At 37.7% G+C, this 19,362-nt stretch overlaps 3 protein-coding genes across 6 annotated transcripts; all 3 read right to left on the reverse strand.

Annotated features, from left to right (window-relative positions):
- Positions 1-1,398: 1,398 nt before the first annotated feature.
- Positions 1,399-4,868, reverse strand: LOC131159389 (uncharacterized). Of its 2 annotated transcripts, none has more exons than XM_058114265.1 (2): positions 4,524-4,868; positions 1,399-2,202 (listed from the first exon to the last, which is right to left on the reverse strand). In XM_058114265.1, the coding sequence occupies exon 2, from the start codon at positions 2,154-2,156 to the stop codon at positions 1,731-1,733; it is 426 nt and encodes a 141-aa protein (XP_057970248.1). In that variant the 5' UTR covers positions 2,157-2,202; positions 4,524-4,868; the 3' UTR covers positions 1,399-1,730. The 2 variants fall into 2 exon arrangements, with proteins under 2 accessions (XP_057970248.1, XP_057970249.1); XM_058114266.1 differs by having other exon boundaries at positions 4,069-4,868.
- Positions 4,869-5,539: 671 nt separating this feature from the next.
- On the reverse strand, positions 5,540-19,149 carry LOC131159391 (uncharacterized). Of its 2 annotated transcripts, XM_058114271.1 has the most exons (3): positions 19,010-19,081; positions 11,274-11,339; positions 5,540-6,344 (listed from the first exon to the last, which is right to left on the reverse strand). In XM_058114271.1, exon 3 carries the CDS (start codon positions 6,296-6,298, stop codon positions 5,873-5,875), a length of 426 nt encoding a protein of 141 aa, XP_057970254.1. In that variant the 5' UTR covers positions 6,299-6,344; positions 11,274-11,339; positions 19,010-19,081; the 3' UTR covers positions 5,540-5,872. The 2 variants fall into 2 exon arrangements, with proteins under 2 accessions (XP_057970254.1, XP_057970253.1); XM_058114270.1 differs by lacking the exon at positions 11,274-11,339 and having other exon boundaries at positions 19,010-19,149.
- Positions 6,662-19,150, reverse strand: LOC131159390 (uncharacterized). 2 transcript variants are annotated; one of them, XM_058114269.1, is made up of 3 exons: positions 19,010-19,079; positions 11,274-11,339; positions 6,662-7,466 (listed from the first exon to the last, which is right to left on the reverse strand). In XM_058114269.1, exon 3 carries the CDS (start codon positions 7,418-7,420, stop codon positions 6,995-6,997), a length of 426 nt encoding a protein of 141 aa, XP_057970252.1. In that variant the 5' UTR covers positions 7,421-7,466; positions 11,274-11,339; positions 19,010-19,079; the 3' UTR covers positions 6,662-6,994. The 2 variants fall into 2 exon arrangements, with proteins under 2 accessions (XP_057970252.1, XP_057970250.1); XM_058114267.1 differs by lacking the exon at positions 11,274-11,339 and having other exon boundaries at positions 19,010-19,150.
- Between the last annotated feature and the right edge of the window lie 212 nt (positions 19,151-19,362).

Raw genomic sequence — 19,362 nt, forward strand, 5'->3', positions numbered from 1 at the left:
ATGCAGATTGAAGCATATCAAATCACACAAGCGATTGATCAAGCAAAGCATCCACACAACATTTCAAGCATTTTGGGCTTTCCACTTGGCCTACTTCTATGAATGAGAGAGAATGTCCACTTGTTAGAAAATCACACTACACTTGGTAGGGAAGTCACCTACACAATCTCAACTATGCAACAAAATGCATTTTCCTTTGATTAAAATGAGCAGTCAACCACGAATGTAAAAATTTAGAACTAATAAGAAACATTTCAGTGACTCCATAAATCGACAAGGTACAAGATTTTGCAGCTGTTTGTTGCAACATGATTGGCGGGCATCACTGTTTTGATATTTTCTGTTTTAAGGAGGATTTTCTTATGCTCCTATTAGTATTTTTTTTCTTTTCAATAGATCTCGATTTTTTCCATCCAAAAAGAAAACGAGGTACAAGATTTTTATGCAGAAAGCCCTTTATTATGAAAAGGAAACAAAAAACCATGGGACAATGGTTCGGCTAAAATTTCCCCATCTCCAAATAACGGGATTAATAGTTCCACGTTAGACAAGACTAGATGCTCAGAATAACATCAAGATAGAAATTTTGGCTTTTAGACATAAAATATATCACTAAAATATTGACAATAAATAACAAGAAAATGTGCAAAGGTAGTGTAGCAAATCCACAGCAGAAAACTGTAGGATTCAGAGCACAACATTCCAGAGATTTTGTTCCAAACACGATTGAAATTACCATCCAGTCAGAGCCAACTAATGCATGCAGACCTAAACCGCACTTCTACAGTGGCCCCAACCCTCTGTTTCTTTCAAGACACTGTTTCTTCAACAACAAAAAAAGTGTTTCTAGAATGAGATAGCTTCTTGTGAAAATAATTCTCATTTGTCATAACATAGGTATAGGTCTGTATAAATAGATGTACAGCAGAAGAATAGAAGGAAAGAACCAAGAAGGAAAGAACCAAAGATGCTAACTTCTAAAAAAACTAAATATTCTAGGATATTCACACATTTACAGCCGAGAGTCTCTTAGAAAAATAGTGACTAGCTTGTCCAAGATTGACTTTCCATACTGAAAACTAAGAACTTGATGAAATTATAACAAAACTGATATGCCATTTTGTGTTGTACACCCACACAAAATATATGTATGCATGCACTATTTAAAATATATTGAAAAATTGATCACTTGAATGCAAATACGATTTTAGCGCAACCAGAGCATTTAGCCAGTAAGCCTTATTCATTGTATCCTGGCACGCTTAGAATTGATCCTTTAGAAGGAGAGTACAATAGAAAAACTTAGCTCAGAATAAAATATGAAAAATGAGACTATGGCTGTATGTTTTACTCTTAACAAGGAGGTTCAAATTCTTGAGACCATGAATCGAGAAAGTCTTTGATCCAACCGTACTAAATTTAATGATTCAAACCAAATGTTCAGAAATGAAATAACACAAAGCCCCACTAAAAAGAGGCTGTTTTCTTAGGTGAAAACACACATGCATAATACAATTACAGTGCAGAAATAAAAGACAGTCGGCCAAAAGTGACACCCAATATTCATTCCAGACTTCCATTGTTGTCGCCTGCAATATTTGAACACGTACACTTCTAATGGACTTCCAACCAATATCGTATGCTTAAACCTACTTATATGCTTATAATGCGAACAAAATCTGTGATACTGTTTTGGTCTTCAACCAACTTATATGCTTCTGATGGACAGATCAATTTATCCCTGTAGTCTCAACCTTTGAACACGAAGCAATGCCCGTCTGACTGTATGAGCTTTCCCAATTCTTCCCATCAAAATGCTTAATCTCAACATGGGTAAGTGTCCCAGGGTCCACGCATCTGAATGTAACAGCAATCCCATCTGGGTTTGATCTTGGAATATAAAAGGAGGTTATGCCACATACTTTACAGAACAAGTGCTTTGCAGTGTGAGTACCAAAGGTGTAGGTTGTAAGAAACTCTTCAGAGTTTCCCAGAAGCTCAAAACTTTTAGAAGGGACTATGAAGTGAGTGTTGCCCCTCATGGAGCAGTCACCGCAGCTGCAGTTCCAAGCTATAACATGAGTTGGTGCTTGCACTTGCCATTTCACTCTTCTGCAATGACATCCACCATTGTGTATGACCATCTTAGAATCCATCTCCCAGAATTCTATTTAGTTAGAGGCATATGCTGCCGCCAGCAATCTGTGAACAAGTTCACAATGCTTAAGCGCAATTATGAAAATGAAATGCTTTTTTCCCCGCCCAAGGACCACTACTCATTACCATTCAGGAAAAAAAAAAAAAAAATACAATGCAATTGGTTTGAATACTCTATGGAGTAAGACTGCCAGGGAAATACAAAGTGAGGATCTCATGAGTGCAACAAATCATGAGGCAACACCATTTAATCAGATGCAGAAAGTATGCCTACATTTGACATGCAAACTGAAGGAGTGGCTTTTACTCATAATTTCTCCGTTGCATATGGAGGAATAAATGTACAGTCACAGAATAGTATAGAGAAATTTAAATAATTATTGAAAAATCAGACAACACATTCTGTGAAAAACATGCAGATTGAAGCATCAGCACGATATTTCAAGCATTTCAGCTTATCTACTTGGCCTACTGCTATGAATGAGAGAGAATGTCCCCTTGTTAGAAAATCACACTACACTTGGTAGGGAAGTGACCTAGACAATCACAACAATGCAACAAAGATGCTTTTTCCTTTGACTAAAATAAGCACTCAACGACAAATGTAAAAATGAAATAATAAGAAAAAGTTCAGCCACTCCACAAATTGACAAGGTACAAAATTTTACAGCTGATTGTTTCAAAGGCTTGTCTTTTTTAGACTTGAAGTGAGATTGGTGGGCATCGCTGTTTCGATATTTTTCTGTTTTGAGGATTTTCTTATGCTCCTCTTAGTACTTTCTTTCTTTTCAATAAATCTCTCCTTTTTTTCTTTTAATCCAAAAAGAAAAAAAGAAAACAAGGTACAACAATTTTATGCAGAAAGCCCTTTAGTGAAGGGGGGAAAAAAACATGGAATCATGGTTCAGCTAAAATTTTCCCATCTCTAAATAATGGGATTAATAGTTCTATTAAAGCTTGATACACATTGTTGGCCCACAGCCTAACAACTTAAGGTTTTAGGTAAAGTGGGAATCTAACATACTATTGACGCTGATTACTAGGTCTTGGGTTCCAGTTTTATTGCCTGCATTTATTTAGTAGAGCTTAAAAGATAATTGCATTCCCTATAATTGGTATTTATCATTTGTTTATCTATCCACATGCTGTCAGACTGCATGTGGAAGGGAGTGTTAAAGCTTGATATACATTGTTGGCCGACCTACCAGCTTGAGCTTTTAGGTAAAGTGGTAATCCAACAAGTGCCTCATTAGACAAGCTAGATGCTCAGAATAACATAAAGATAGCAATTTTAGCTAACCAAGACAGAAAATATATCACTAAAGATTGGCGACAAATAATGAGAAAAGTTTGCAAAGAAGGTGGTTCTAGCAAATCCACAGCAGAGGTGGCAAAACTCTAGGATTTGGAGCACAACACTCCAGCAAAATACCCTTCAAGATTTTGTTTCAAACAGGGTTGAAATTACCATCCAATCAGAGCCAACTAATGCATGCAAACCAAAAACCGCCCTTCTACAGTGGCCAAAACCCTCTGTTTCTTTCAAGCTAAACACTGTCTCTCACCCTTCCCTCTTCTACTGACTTTGGTGGGTTGCAAAAGCAAACCAAACTTTATTTTTCCATTTTCAAATGAATTTTGGGTCCCATATGAGGAGGGACTGACAATAACTTTCAAGTTAATCAACAATTTCATATTAATACATTTTAAATTCAATTATATCTGATAGCAATATGTGTGGATCTGTCATGAAGGATTCAATTCTTTGAGACATCAGTGATGCCTTAATTATCACAATTGACAATATTTTCTCACGCTATAAGCATGGTAGTTCAGGGAACCATTTTGTCAAAAACAATACAAGAAGCACAACAAACCACACAACAAATTAACAAGAAAATATTTGCATACCACACAATATTTAGCGTCGTTTGGAACTTCCGCTTGGCCCATGTCCATAGGTGAAAATGAAAATTGACTAACATCAACAAAGATCTAGGCTACAACGAGTACCAAAACAAAAATCCTCAGCCTCGGTTCTCTGCCCAACCCAGACAAACCCTCAAATCTGTGCCCTTCAAATGTTTGACCTCTATCGCATACCCTCAATATTCATATTTATAGAGCCATAAAACCTAAAATTCCCCTGATCTAAGAATCTCTAGTCCCTCAAACACAAATTAAAATTAGGAACCTCATACTCAACAAGAATAATTAAAATTTGAAAATTTCAAAACTAGCTTCCCTAGTCAAATTAGGAATTTGAGGCATATTCAAAGATCCTCGCAGAGACAATGGGGGAAAAACAGATGAAACACACGACATATATTCAGGCTAGTAAACAGGTCAAATCACGTCCAATCTACCTTTTAAGAAGAATCGTCCATGAAATCCATATTAAAGAAGACTAGGGAACAACAGTAGAAGTCGTGAGTTTTCTTTACTTCCATATAGTCGAGACCAAAGTCTTAGGGATCAACATAGAGAAGCCAAGACAAGAATTACAGTTTCTTAAAATTGCCATCCATCAATGATCCCATCCCAATCACCTCCCTTCGCCCAAATTTGGTTTTCTATTCCATGTGCTGCTGATCTGCGTTCAGGATACCTTTCGAATAGTAGCATTCTGGTCTGGAGTAGGAAGATGTTTTCCTTTTAGTTGGTACCCAGGCCATATCATTTTAAGAGCAGTCTGATTCGAGTGGTGCTCTATTTTGATCTTTCTTTTTTTCATAAACGTAGTTACAAGAAATGGTAACACCCTAATCAACCGTAACGCTAAATCTAGCAATTCAAAGTTTTATTACAATACTTTCCCCATGACATGTTTTTAATAGTCCAAGTGGAGCATTATCACATTATAATTTGAAATATCATAATTTGTGCAGCCATTTATTAAAAAATATTATTTTCTTTTTGCTTTTTTAAATTATTATATCCATACATAACAACTAATTTATTTTTATTATATTCTGTACCACAAAATGAACCAACGCTGCAATTGAGTTGAATTGACTGGGAATAGTGACTAGCTTGTCCAAGATTGAGTTTCCATACTGAAAACTAAGAACTTGATGAAATTATAACAAAACTGAAATGCCATTTTGTGTTGTACACGCACACAAAATATATGTGTGCATGCACTATTTAAAATATATTGAAAAATTGATCACTTGAATGCAAATACGATTTTAGCGCAACCAGAGCATTTAGCCAGTAAGCCTTATTCATTTTATCCTGGCACGCTTAGAATTGATCCTTTAGAGGGAGAGTACAATAGAATAACCTAGCTCAGAATAAAATTTGAAAAATGAGACTATGGTTGTATGTTTTGCTCTTAACAAGGAGGTTCAAATTCTTGAGACCATGAATCGAGAAAGTCTTTGATCCAACCGTACAAAATTTAATGATTCAAACTAAATGTTCAGAAATGAAATAGCACAAAGCCCCACTAAAAGGAGGCTGTTTTATTAGGTGAAAACACACATGCATAAAACAATTACAGTGCAGAAATAAAAAGACAGTCGGCCAAAAGTGACACCCAATATTCATTCCAGACTTCCATTGTTGCCGCCTGCAATATTTGAACACGTACACTTCTAATGGACTTCCAACCAATATCGTATGCTTAAACCAACTCATATGCTTATAATGCGAACAAAATCTGTGATACTGTTTTGGTCTTCAACCAACTTATATGCTTCTGATGGACAGATCAATTTATCCCTGTAGTCTCAACCTTCGAACACGAAGCAATGCCCGTCTGACTGTATGAGCTTTCCCAATTCTTCCCATCAAAATGCTTAATCTCAACATGGGTAAGTGTCCCAGGGTCCACGCATCTGAATGTAACAGCAATCCCATCTGGGTTTGATCTTGGTATAAAAAAGGAGGATATGCCACAAACTTTACAGAACAAGTGCTTTGCAGTGTGAGTACCAAAGGTGTAGGTTGTAAGGAACTCTTCAGATTTTCCCAAAAGCTCAAAACTTTTAGAAGGGACTACGAAGTTAGTGTTGCCCCTCATGGAGCAGTCACTGCAGCTGCAGTTCCAAGCTATAACATGAGTTGGTGCTTGCACTTGCCATCTCACACTTCTGCAATGACATCCACCATTTTGTATGACCATCTTAGAATCCATCTCCCAGAATTCTATTTAGTTAGAGGCATATGCTGCCGCCGGCAATCTGTGAACAAGATCACAATGCTTAAGTGCAATTATGAAAATGAAATGCCCTTTTCCCCACCCAAGGACCACTACTCATTACCATTCAGGAAAAAAATATATATATACAATGCAATTGGTTTGAATTTTAGCGCAACCAGAGCATTTAGCCAGTAAGCCTTATTCATTGTATCCTGGCACGCTTAGAATTGAGATCCTTTAGAGGGAGAGTACAATAGAATAACTTAGCTCAGAATAAAATATGAAAAATGAGACTGGCTGTATGTTTTGCTCTTAACAAGGAGGTTCAAATTCTTGAGACCATGAATCGAGAAAGTCTTTGATCCAACCGTACTAAATTTAATGATTCAAACCAAATGTTCAGAAATGAAATAGCACAAAACCCCACTAAAAAGAGGCTGTTTTCTTAGGTGAAAACACACATGCATAAAACAATTACAGTGCAGAAATAAAAAGACAGTCGGCCAAAAGTGACACCCAATATTCATTCCAGACTTCCATTGTTGCTGCCTGCAATATTTGAACACGTACACTTCTAATGGACTTCCAACCAATATCGTATGCTTAAACCAACTTATATGCTTATAATGCGAACAAAATCTGTGATACTGTTTTGGTCTTCAACCAACTTATATGCTTCTGATGGACAGATCAATTTATCCCTGTAGTCTCAACCTTCGAACACGAAGCAATGCCCGTCTGACTCTGTGAGCTTTCCCAATTCTTCCCATCAAAATGCTTAATCTCAACATGGGCAAGTGTCCCAGGGTCCACGCATCTGAATGTAACAGCAATCCCATCTGGGTTTATTCTTGGAATAAAAAAGGAGGTTATGCCACATACTTTACAGAACAAGTGCTTTGCAGTGTGAGTACCAAAGGTGTAGGTTGTAAGGAACTCTTCAGAGTTTCCCAGAAGCTCAAAACTTTTAGAAGGGACTATGAAGTGAGTGTTGCCCCTCATGGAGCAGTTACTGCAGTTGCAGTTCCAAGCTATAACATGAGTTGGTGCTTGCACTTGCCATTTCACACTTCTGCAATGACATCCACCATTGTGTATGACCATCTTTGAATCCATCTCCCAGAATTCTATTTAGTTAGAGGGATATGCTGCCGCCAGCAATCTGTGAACAAGTTCACAATGCTTAAGCGCAATTATGAAAATGAAATGCCTTTTTCCCCACCCAAGGACCACAACTCATTACCATTCAGGAAAAAAAAAAATAATACAATGCAATTGGTTTGACTACTCCATGGAGTAACTGCCAGGGAAATACAAAGTGAGGATCTCATGAGTGCAACAAATCATGAGGTAACACCATTAAATCAGATGCACCTACATTTGACATGCAAACTGAAGGAGTGGCTTTTACTCATAATTTCTCCGTTGCATATGGAGGAATAAATGTACAGTTACGAAATAGTGTAGAGAAATTTAAATAATTATTGAAAAATCAGACAACACATTCTGTGAAAAACATGCAGATTGAAGCATCAGCACGATATTTCAAGCATTTCAGTCTATCTACTTGGCCTACTTCTATGAATGAGAGAGAATGTCCCCTTGTTAGAAAATCACACTATACTTGGTAGGGAAGTTACCTAGACAATCACAACAATGCAACAAAAACGCTTTTTCCTTTTGACTAAAATACCACAAATGTAAATATTCAAAAATAATAAGAAAAAGTTCAGCCACTCCACAAATTGACAAGGTACAAAATTCTAGAGCTGTTTGTTTCAAAGGGTTGTCTTTTTTAGTGTGAGCTGAATTCAATTCTATTCAATTCTGAATTAAACATTATGTACATCTCAATCTTATAATACAATCACCTATTCTAATAAGGAAACAATCCCCCTACAGAATAATATATAATCTTCTACATTTACCCACTTTCCTAATTTACTCATTATACACAAAAATACTATGGATTTTAACACTCCTCCTCAAGTTGGATCATAGATATTAATCATCTCCAACTTGCTAATGAGATCATCAAAGTTCTGTCGTGCCAACCCTTTCGTTAAGATATCTGCAGTTTGTTCCTTGGTAGGTACATAAGTCATACTGATAGTTCCTTCTTCAACTTTCTCTTGGATAAAATGTCGGTCCACTTCTACATGTTTAGTCCTATCATGTTGAACTGGATTGAGAGAGATACCGATGGCTTCTTTGTTGTCACAATAGAGTTTGATAAGAAATTTTACTAGAACCTATAGTTCATCCAAGAGCTTTCGTAACCGCAGTCCTTCACATATTCCTTGAGCAACTGCTCTGAACTTAGTTTCGACACTACTATGAGCCACTACATTTTGTTTTTTGCTTCTCCAAGTTACCAAATTTTCCCAGACAAATGTGCAATAACCGGTGGTGGACCTTCTATCTTCCACTGATCCTGTCAAATCTGCATCTGTAAAGATCTCTACTTCCTTACTTTCACATTTCTTGAAGAAGAGTCATTTGCCTAGGGAGCCTTTGAGATATTGAAGGATCTTGTATACAACATCTAAATGAGCTTCTTTTGGTGAATGCACGTGTTGACTTACCACACTAACCGCAAATGCAATATCTGGTTTGGTATGTGATAAGTAGATTAGCTTACCAACCAACCTCTGATACCTCTCCTTTTCAACAGGTATTCCACAGTCTTCGACCCTCTTTACTGCTTCAATCGGGGTTTTACTAGGTTTGCATCCTAGCAAACCATTTTCAATTAGGAGATCAGTAATATACTTTCGTTGAGAGACACTAATACCCTTTTTCATTCTAGCAACTTCCATGACCAAGAAGTACCGCATTTGTCCCAAGTCTTTAACTTCAAATTCAATAGCTAGAACTTTTTTCAATCTTTCCATCTCTACTATATCATCCCCATTTAAGATTATATCGTCAACATACACTATTAAAATTGTTCTTTTTACCTCTTTTAGACTATTGGAAGAACAGGGTGTGATCAGATTGCCCTTGTCAATATCCTTGGTTCTTTATTATTTTTGCAAATGTGTCGAACCATGCCCTGGGAGATTGCTCGAGTCCATACAAGGACTTCTTGAGTTTACACACTCTGTTTTCTTCACCTTTCTTGCTAAAGTCTGGTAGTATTGTCATGTAGACTTCTTCTTCTAACTGGCCATTTAGAAATGCATTTTTAATGTCAAGTTGTTGTAGTGGCCAATCTAAGTTGGTTGCCAAGGATAAGAGGACCCGAACTGAATTCAAGTTTGCCACCAATGCAAATGTCTCCGTATAGTCAATGCCATAAGTCTGTGTAAATCCTTTTGCAACGAGTCGGGCTTTATATCATTCAACTGTCCCATCAGATTTATATTTCACCGTGAAGACTCATTTACAACCAACTGGCTTCTTCCCTCTCAGAAAATTCATTACATCCTAAGTCCCATTTTTCTCCAGAGCCCACATTTCCTCCACGACAACCTCCCTCCATTTAGGTATTTCTAGAGCTTCCTGAATATTCTTTGGAATTCTCATCCTATCAAGGTTAGAGGCAAAAACACAATATCCTGTAGACAAACTTTAATAAGACATGTATTTAGACTAGGGATATTAAGTACATGACTTGATTTGTTTTTTGACTGCAATAGGTAAATTTATGTCATCAGGTATAGGATTATCAGAAGAGAGCGCATGACTATCTATTACCACATCGGGATTGGGCGTGGACTCCTGGTTGTTCGGAGCCATCACCGGTTCCAACGCTTTTGGTGCCTCAGGTATGAGATTATCCCAGTTCTTTGTGTTTGCCTTTCTTGAGTAAACAAGTATGTCTGTATTGTTTTGCTTTCCTGCATCTCCCCCTGAGGTTAAGTGCTCTTTTGTGTTTGACAGGTCAGGAAGTGATGCAATGGGAGGCTCAGTAGATGGGTTAGGGAATGAAGTAATAGGAGACTCAATAGATGGCACAGAGTCAGTGGTAAGGAAGTCAAAGAACCGATCTTCACTCCATTGTTCCCCCTAAAGAGAGGGCTTTGGGAAATAAGGAGTGGTTTCAAAGAATGTGACATCAAGGCTAACAAACATTCTCTTTGAGACAGGGTCATAGCATTTGTAGCCTTTCTGGGTAGGGGAGTAACCAATAAAGACACATTTAACGGCACGAGGATCCAATTTATCTTGATGGTGAGCATGAACATGAATAAATGTCGTACAGCCAAAGATTTTCAGCGGAATACTGCTGGGGAGTCCAGAGGTAGGAAAATGTTCCTGGAATTTCTGGAGGGAGTGGCAAAGGAAAGTACTCGACTCGGCATTCGATAAATGAGATGTGTAGCTGTTAAGATGGCATCTCCCCTAAAATAGTTTTTCATGTTTGTAGTGAACATCAATGCCCGGGCTACTTCAAGTATATGTCTGTTTTTTCGTTCAGCAACCCCATTTTGTTGAGGGGTATCCACACAAGAACTCTGATGAACAATCCCATTTTCTTGAAGATAAGTTCCCAGAATATCATTAAAATATTCCGTACCATTATCAGTACGTAAATTTTGAATGTGAGTCTGGAATTGTGTTTGAATCATGGAATGAAAACTGACAAAAATGGAACGGACTTCAGTTTTATTTTTCAACAAGTAAACCCAACAAAGACGAGTATGGTCATCAATAAAAGTAACAAACCATTTCGTATGGGTGCGATTGAGGTTGAAGATCCCCACAAATCACTGTTGAATCATAGTAAATGGATGAGATGATTTGTATATGGATGTTGGGAAAGAAGCACGTCGATGTTTTGCAAGCTCACACACTTCACATTGAAACTCAGAAGACATTTTATTTGAACAGATAGAAGGAAACAAACATTTTAAATATTGAAAATTTGGGTGACCCATCCTAGAATGTCATAACAAAAGTTCATTATCTCTAAAAATAGATGCAGAATCACAAATTGCAATAATCATTGTTCACTCAAGCTTGCCTCCTCAAAGTAGTGGAGTCCCTCATACGCCTTAACAATGCCAATCGTCTTCCCCCATGATAGGTCCTGAAAAACACAATGTAATGAAACAAATTTAGCAGAGCAATTGGAGTCTTTTGTTAACTAGCTGATGGATAACAAGTTGCAAGATAACTTGGGAACATGCAAGACATATTTTAAGGTTACGGAGTCAGATATGCGAATACTTCCTTTACCGGCAACTGGTGAGAGAGAACCATCTACAATTTTGACTCTCAGATTTCCAGCATATGGTGAATAGGATGAAAACAATTGATAAGAACCAGTCATATGATCAGATGCACTCGAGTCAATTATCCATGGTGATTTGTGACAGGATATAGTATTTAAGGCTGATAAATAATTACCTCGGTGAGCTAGAGAACCAGTGAAAGACTGACCTGATGTTTGAATTGAGGTAATCACTTTATATAGCCGATCCAACTGCTCAGGGCTGAATGCACTACTTGGAGTGGTATTATTGGATTTTTCGCCTTGTAATTTTTCAGTTGAACTATCAGTAGTAGCTTGATACGCACGATTTTTTTGATATTGTCTTGACTTCCAATCTGCAGGTTTTCCATGAATCTCGCAGCAGGTATCTTTTGAATGACCTGGCTTTCGACAGTGCTCGCACCATAATTTGCCTTTTTGTGATCTTTGCCCATATCCTGCCAGGCCTTTTGAAGTTAGGGCCGAGACGTCAGGCCTATTCGGATTTAGGGCTGGTATTTCAGGCCCAACATGATCCGCCTGTGGCTTCAGCATCACACGTCGTCGGCTCTCCTCCCTCCTTACTTCGGCAAACACCTCTCAAGTTGATGACAGAGGTCATCGGCCAAGAATTCTTCCCCGTACGTCATCCATATCTCGGTTGAGGCCGACCAAGAACTTGAAGACCCGTTCGTTTTCGAGTCATTTTTTGTATTGTGCACTATCGCCGGAGCACTCCCATTCTTCTTCGATGCTCAGGTCAAACTCCTGCCAGAGATGAGTCTTCTCCATGAAATACTCAGTAACGCCTCTATCGCCCTACCTCATCTGCCACAACCGGGTCTTGATCTTGAAAATCTACGAGTAACTCTCGACGTCGGAATATGTCTCATGAACGGCATCCTAGATGTCCTTCGTCATCGGCAAAAACAAGTAAATTTTCCCGATTGAAGGCTACATCGAGTTGACAAGCCAAGCGGTGACCATGGAGTTTTCAGACCTCCAGTTTTGCAAGGCTACAACGTCGGTGGAGTCTGGTTTCCTCCATTCGCCGGTAAGATAACCTAGCCTCCCTTTTCCTTCAATTACCAATTTTATGAACTGAGCCCACTCACGGAAATTTTTTCCGTTTAATTTCTCCACTGCGAGTGGAAAGGCTGTGTTGTCTAGCCCATTAGAACCCCTAACATATGTGGCCTCTAAGTTGCCGTCGATATTTTCAGAAGAGGTCGAACCTTTGCCGTTGATGGTGCCGCTGACCATAATTAGCTAAGGTTGAGAAACCCAACTCTGATACCATGTGAGCTAAATTCAATTCTATTCAATTCTGAATTAAACATTATGTACATCCCAATCTTATAATACAATCACCTATTCTAATAAGGAAACAATCCCCTTACAGAATAATATATAATCTTCTACATTTACCCACTATCCTAGTTTACTCATTATACACAAAAATACTTGGGATTTTAACATTTATACTTGAAGTGAGATTGGTGGGCATTGTTGTTTCGATATTTTTCTATTTTGAGGATTTTCTTATGCTCTTCTTAGTACTTTCTTCCTTTTCAATAAATCTCTCCTTTTTTTCTTTTAATCCAAAAAGAAAAAAAAAAGAAAACAAGGTACAACAATTTTATGCAAAAAGCCCTTTAGTGGAGGGGGAAAAAAAACCATGGAATCATGGTTCAGCTAAAATTTTCCCACCTCTAAATAATGGGATTAATAGTTCTGTTAAAGCTTGATAAACATTGTTGGCCCACAGCCTAACAGCTTAAGGTTTTAAGTAAAGTGGGAATCTAACATAATATCGAAGCTGGTTACCAGGTCTTGGGTTCTAGTTTTATAGCTTGCATTTATTTAGTGGAGTTTAAAAAATAACTCCATTCCCTATAATTGGTATTTATCATTTGTTTATCTATCCACGTGTTGTCAGGCTGCATGTGGAAGGGAGTGTTAAAGCTTGATATACATTGTTGGCCGACAACCTACCATCTTGAGCTTTTAGGTGAAGTGGTAATCCAACAAGTGCCTCATTAGACAAGCTAGATGCTCAGAGTAACATGTTCGTTTTCAAGTCGTTTTTTGTATCGTGCATTGTCGTCGGAGCACTCCAATTCCTCTTCGATGCTCAAATCAAGCTCCTGCCAGAGATGAGTCATCTCCATGAAATACTCAATAACGCCTCTCTTACCTTGCCTCATCTGCCACAATCGGGTCTTGATCTCGAAGATCTGCAAGTAACTCTCGACGTCGAAATATGTCTCACGAACAGCGTCCTAGATGTCCTTCGCCGTTGGCAAGAACAAGTAGATTTTCCTGATTGACGGTTGCATCGAGTTGACGAGCCAAGCGGTGACCATGGAGTTTTCTTACCTCCATTTTTGCAAGGCTACAACGTCGGTAGAGTTTGGTTTCCTCCGTTGGCCAATAAGATAACCTAGCCTCCCTTTTCCTTCAATTACCAATTTTATGGATTGAGCCCACTCACGAAAATTTTTTCCATTTAACTTCTCCACTGAGAGTGGAAAGGCTGTGTTGTCTAGCCCATTTGAACCCCCAAAGGATGTGGCCTATGGGTCGCCGTCAATATTTTCAGAAGAGGTCGACCCTCTGCTATTGACGGTGCCGCTAGCCATAGTTAGCTAAGATTGAGAAACCCTAGCTCTGATACCATGTAAACGGAATTCAATTCCTATATTTCTTGAATTCTAAATTATGTACATCCCAATCTTACAATATATAATACAATCAAATATTCTAAATAAGGAAACAATCTCCCAACAGAATAATATACAATCTTCTACTTTTACCCACTTTCCTAATTTACTCACCATTCCCACATATACTCAAAATGTATGATGGTGTTGTGAGAATCTTATGTGATGTAAGGCATGTACCGAATCTAAGGAAGAATGTGATTTCATTAGGCACTTTAAATTGTAACGGATATAGTTACAAGTCTGAAACTAAGGAAATGAAAGTGTGTGAAGGCGACTTGATGGTGATAAAAGGACAAAAGGTAGCGAGCAATATCTATGCACTGCAGGGCATCAAAGTTGTAGGTGGAGCTGCGGCTGTAGAATCTGAGTCAGATGTTTTGTGGCATATGTGATTAGGACATCTGGGTGAGTACATATATTCAGATGTTTGGGGACCGGTGATGGTAGCATCGAGGTAGACATATGTATTTTGTAGGTTTATCACGAAAAGTCTTGGTGTATCTTATGTGGCACAAGTCTGAGGTGTTTGCCAAATTTAACTTATAGTTGAGGTGGAGAGCCAGATCGGAAGAGAGATCCTCAGGTCAGACATTGGGACTGAGTATGCTGGTTTAGTTCAAGGAGTTTTGTGAGCAGGGCAGACTATATGCAAGGCTTGAAGAGAACTTCTTGGTAAAGTCAGTGAGTATTACGCATTTTGCATTTTTCGCATTTAACTAATCGCCAAAGGTATCACTAGATGGGAAAATTGTAGGAGAATTTTGGGCAGGTTTTGCAGTATACTACTCGGGTTTGAGTGGATGTCCATAGGTGCACATTTCTAGTGAAGTAGGATCTAAGCTTAGTGTTATGTCCGGACAGTACATCTTTTTGGGGTATAAGAAAGGTGAGTTCAAATTGGGTGATCTACGGCAAACAAGGTGGTGATCAATGGAGACATGACTTTTGGTGAGAACACCATGGGGTAGTGTACTCAAGTAAAAGAAGAGAAACAAATGCCAAAAAATAGCAGCAGCAGCAAACGTGTAATTCAAGTGGAGTTAGATACTCAGGACAAAAATACAGGGAGTTCTATCTTAGGTCAATAGTATCACAATATAAATGGGCATGTGATGCAGATGGAGCTACAGACTCAGGGCAGAAATGACATTATTCATATTGCAGCGAGTGTCAACTCATGAAACCAGCAAGATCACGATGAGCCCAGGTGCTATTGGACCACCATTCAGGTATAAATTTGGCATTCTGGTGTTTTATACATTCATTACTACCAGTAGTAAGGTTCCTACTATTTTTCAAATTGTCGTGCACAACAAAAGGAAAAATAGATGGATGAGTGTTATAGTGGAAGAAATGGAAGTATTGCATAAAAACCAGATGTAGGAGTTTGTGGAACTTCCAGGATGGAAGAGGGTGAGAGGGTGTAAGGGAATGATGTATCTGTTGTTTGTGAATGACATGTAATTGGCTAGGAAGGCATTGACTGAGGCTAATCAGTTGGGAACTCTGTTGAAATGTTTTGACATGAAGGTTTTGGTTACGGCAAAGAAAGGTTTTGGTTTGAAAATTCGCATGGACAGAATTGCAAGGAGATTAGTGTTATCTCAAGGTGGCTTTGTGGATAGAGCTGCAAGGAGATTGATGTATCTCAGGGTGGCTTGGTGGATAGAACTGCAAGGAGACTTTGTTTGCCATCTCAAGGGTTTCTGTGGAGAATCAATGTAAAATTTCTACCGCTTGGTACCCAAGGACAGACAGTGATATCAGGGATATGTCAAAGGTCCCCTATGCTAGTGCAATGGGGTGCTTCGGCAGGTAGTAGAGTGGTCCGTCAGTTGTGAGATTTGTTGAAGACTATGCAGGGGGCTTTGATGATAGAAGGTTTACAGCAGGTTTTGTGTTTACTATTGTGGGAATGCATTATTGGAAGCCCAAGGTGCAGTCTCAGGTTGCTACATTTACAACTGAATCAGAGCTGTTGGCAGAAGCCGAAGCTGCCACAAGCAAGTTCAAGCCTTGCTTGGACATGGTTTTTGTCTCCAATTGTTAGACGGGAGGTGGTCCCAACCTAATGTCCCAAGGTTAAGGTGGAGCAACGGGTTCACGTTTTCAATTTCTCCTAAGGGGCGTATGTTTGCCAAGGTGGAGATTGTTGTGATATGTAACTCACATACTGAGTGTAAAGCATACACAAAGGGAAAGTATAAAAGAAATCAAAGTGTAGCAGGACAAACCATCGGGCAATGTTTGAATGAATTATCATTCTGTCTAAAACCGTCGACGCTTTGGCTCAGAGAACCCAACGCAGATTTCAAAGTTGAATAAGGAAATGCTAATTTGGTTGGAGTTTGGAGGGAAAACCTACGGGAACTTTATATATACGTTGTCTCAAATGTATATGTAAGATAGTTGAGAGGGATGATGTATTGTTCATGTAATTTGGACAAGAAGATAGTGAATCTTTACCGTTTGCTCCTGTGAATGTATGCATTGTCGAACCACATAATTCCTTGTGTTATATGTTGTTATTGCTTTCATAAATTTCCTATGGTTGTGGATTGTTCTATATAGTCATCATTTAAGAACTGCATTGTGTGTTTGATCTTATAAATATTCCGCTGTGCAATTTGTTTTTCACAACAAGGGTTGCAGGGTGTATGGGATCAGAGAGAGCTACCTCCCATTGTGTATCCCAAGCCGGCAAAAAACCACAATCTTCCAATGAGAAGTAACGAAAGGATTGAAAATAAAAATAATACATCATAGCTAATTCATTTGATGCAGCACAACTCTGTGGAGCCCTTCTAATCTAGAGATGAGTGGATGATGCTAGTTGGAGCACGCTATTTAATATAAGAAATCATGAAGAACAATGTAGCAAGGCTAGGAATAGATAGAAGAATTGATACACATTATTAAAGAACAATAATTCCACACAAGACTGTTAACTTGTCCTAATAACTTCAGAATTTTTATTGTGTTGAGGCTTGTCATACTTTGTTCACAGTATGTAAGCATAAGCTTTCACGTTGTGTGGTGATCTAACAAGGTATTGTAACTGTGGTTGCCATGAAGACTTGGCCCATATTCCTTTTGCCTATTTTTATCATTGTTTATTTACTTTTCCAGCTTCAATTAGGTTGCACGTGCAGGAGAGTGCTATGACTTGATATACATTGTTGGCCCACAACCTATCAACTTAAATTTTTTAAGAGAAGAGCTGATCTAACAAGTGAGTGTATATGAATCTGCATGATAGATCACCAAAATGAGGTATTGATGGGTTGCCAGACAAAGAATATATTCTGAACATTTTGGGGAACTCAATTACAAGAATTTATTCTTCTTAGATAAACATTACCGAATTGTTGAATTACAAATATGAGACACAACCATGTACCATACCCGATACTCTTAACGAGTATCAAGTGCCCAAAAAGGGAGAAAAAATTTTCCTGAAAGAGTTGCTTGAAATACATTTAACAAGCAGAATTATGTTAGTTAATTGTGGTTAATAACCTAAAAATATTTCTATAGATAAATTAGTCACTTATCATGTTGTAAAATGTTCACATAGCTTGATATTTTAAAAATTAACATGCTTCTTCACCATGCCTGCAGGAGCTTGGTAGTATTAAATTCTTCAAGTAATGCTTTACATGCTGAGCAAGAAGTGAAATAACATTTTCATATATGATTCCCCAAACGTAACACTATACAGGGTCATTTGGTATCACTATCAAAAATTACGAAAATGAAAAGAAACCAAAATAAAAATTAAAAACCAAAAACTAGTAACGTATTTAGTTAATATTCTCAAAATTCAAAACTAAAAAAAAATTACAAAACTAATTGAACAAATGCTCATTTTTGTCCTTGAACTAAATAACAATTAAAAAGTTATTAAAATAATAAAAATACAAAAGAATACAAATTTTAAAAAACTACAATGAAGTAAAATTATTAAATTTTGTACTTAATTATTCTAAATCAAAACTCACCAAGAACTCCTATTTTACACAACAATTGAAAATAGAAAAAATAGTTTTTGAATAAATTAATATATTTTTAAATATTTTAGAAAATTTATGGATATTTTTATTTTAATATAACATAAATTAGTCTATTTATTTTAATTATAATTAATATTTATGTATAAAGTGAATGAATTTCCTAAAAGTAAATTTTAGATATTAAAGCACAGATTGCTAGAATAACTAAAAACTATAAAATCTGATTTTCAATTTTTGGCAAAACAGTTGAAAACCAACATCAACTATTACCTTAAATAGAAGGTTTTGGTAATTTATTCTTTTCTATAACATAAATAGAAAAAAAAAATTTACAAGAACCAGACCAAACAGCCCCTGCGTTTCTGTGTTTGGTCTATTTATGAGACACAACAGAAAAAGGAACGTCACGTCATATGCGAGGAAAAGAGGAGGAGACAAAAGTTATGCAGTATAGTTAAATTTATGATTCTAGATCTTCAATTTCTTCCTTTCCCTAAATATGATCATCAATAGAAGGAAAATTAAGTGCTGCTAACCAAAAAAAAAATCTTGCAAACCACAAGGCCCATAACTGAATGATAAATATTAATAAACCCACAAGCTAAAACAGACAGTTGATTGAGTATTGAGCTGTCGACACTTCTCAATCCACATGAGAATATAGAACGAGCGACGATGACGCAGAACAAACAATCCATTCAAATTAGATGAATGCTAGAGTAAAGAAAGCTGTAAAAGCAAACATCAGTGAATAAGGTAGAGTTACCAGCCGTTCAGGCGAGGCGTTACGCCGTTTGAGGGACTAGATCGGACTGGGAACTTGCCGGGACTTTCAGAGAGAGAGAGAGAGAGAGAGAGAGGGAGGGAGGCATTCGGAGTTTGAGTTGAGACAATATGGAGGGGACCGGCTTGGCGTTTGTAAAAGAAAGAAGCCTAGGATGACGGTGGTCGAGGCGGCTTGGCGTTTGCAAAAGAAAGAAGCCTAGGATGACGGTGGTCCATAGAGGCGGCTTGACGTTTGGTTTTTAGAGTAGAGAGATTCATTATAACAGCTTGTTTGCTTGAAAAAAATTTCTATTTCTACTGTTAATTTTCAATTATTTTTAAAAAAAATCATTT

Source organism: Malania oleifera, chromosome 7 (genome assembly GCF_029873635.1).
Source record: "Malania oleifera isolate guangnan ecotype guangnan chromosome 7, ASM2987363v1, whole genome shotgun sequence".
Classification (NCBI taxonomy): Eukaryota; Viridiplantae; Streptophyta; class Magnoliopsida; order Santalales; family Ximeniaceae; genus Malania; species Malania oleifera.

What these genes read in the sequence shown, in the direction of transcription:
- LOC131159389 (XM_058114265.1), bottom strand. Translation starts at nt 2,156, where the DNA reads ATGGATTCTAAGATGGTCATACACAATGGTGGATGTCATTGCAGAAGA.
- LOC131159391 (XM_058114270.1), bottom strand. Translation starts at nt 6,298, where the DNA reads ATGGATTCTAAGATGGTCATACAAAATGGTGGATGTCATTGCAGAAGT.
- LOC131159390 (XM_058114267.1), bottom strand. Translation starts at nt 7,420, where the DNA reads ATGGATTCAAAGATGGTCATACACAATGGTGGATGTCATTGCAGAAGT.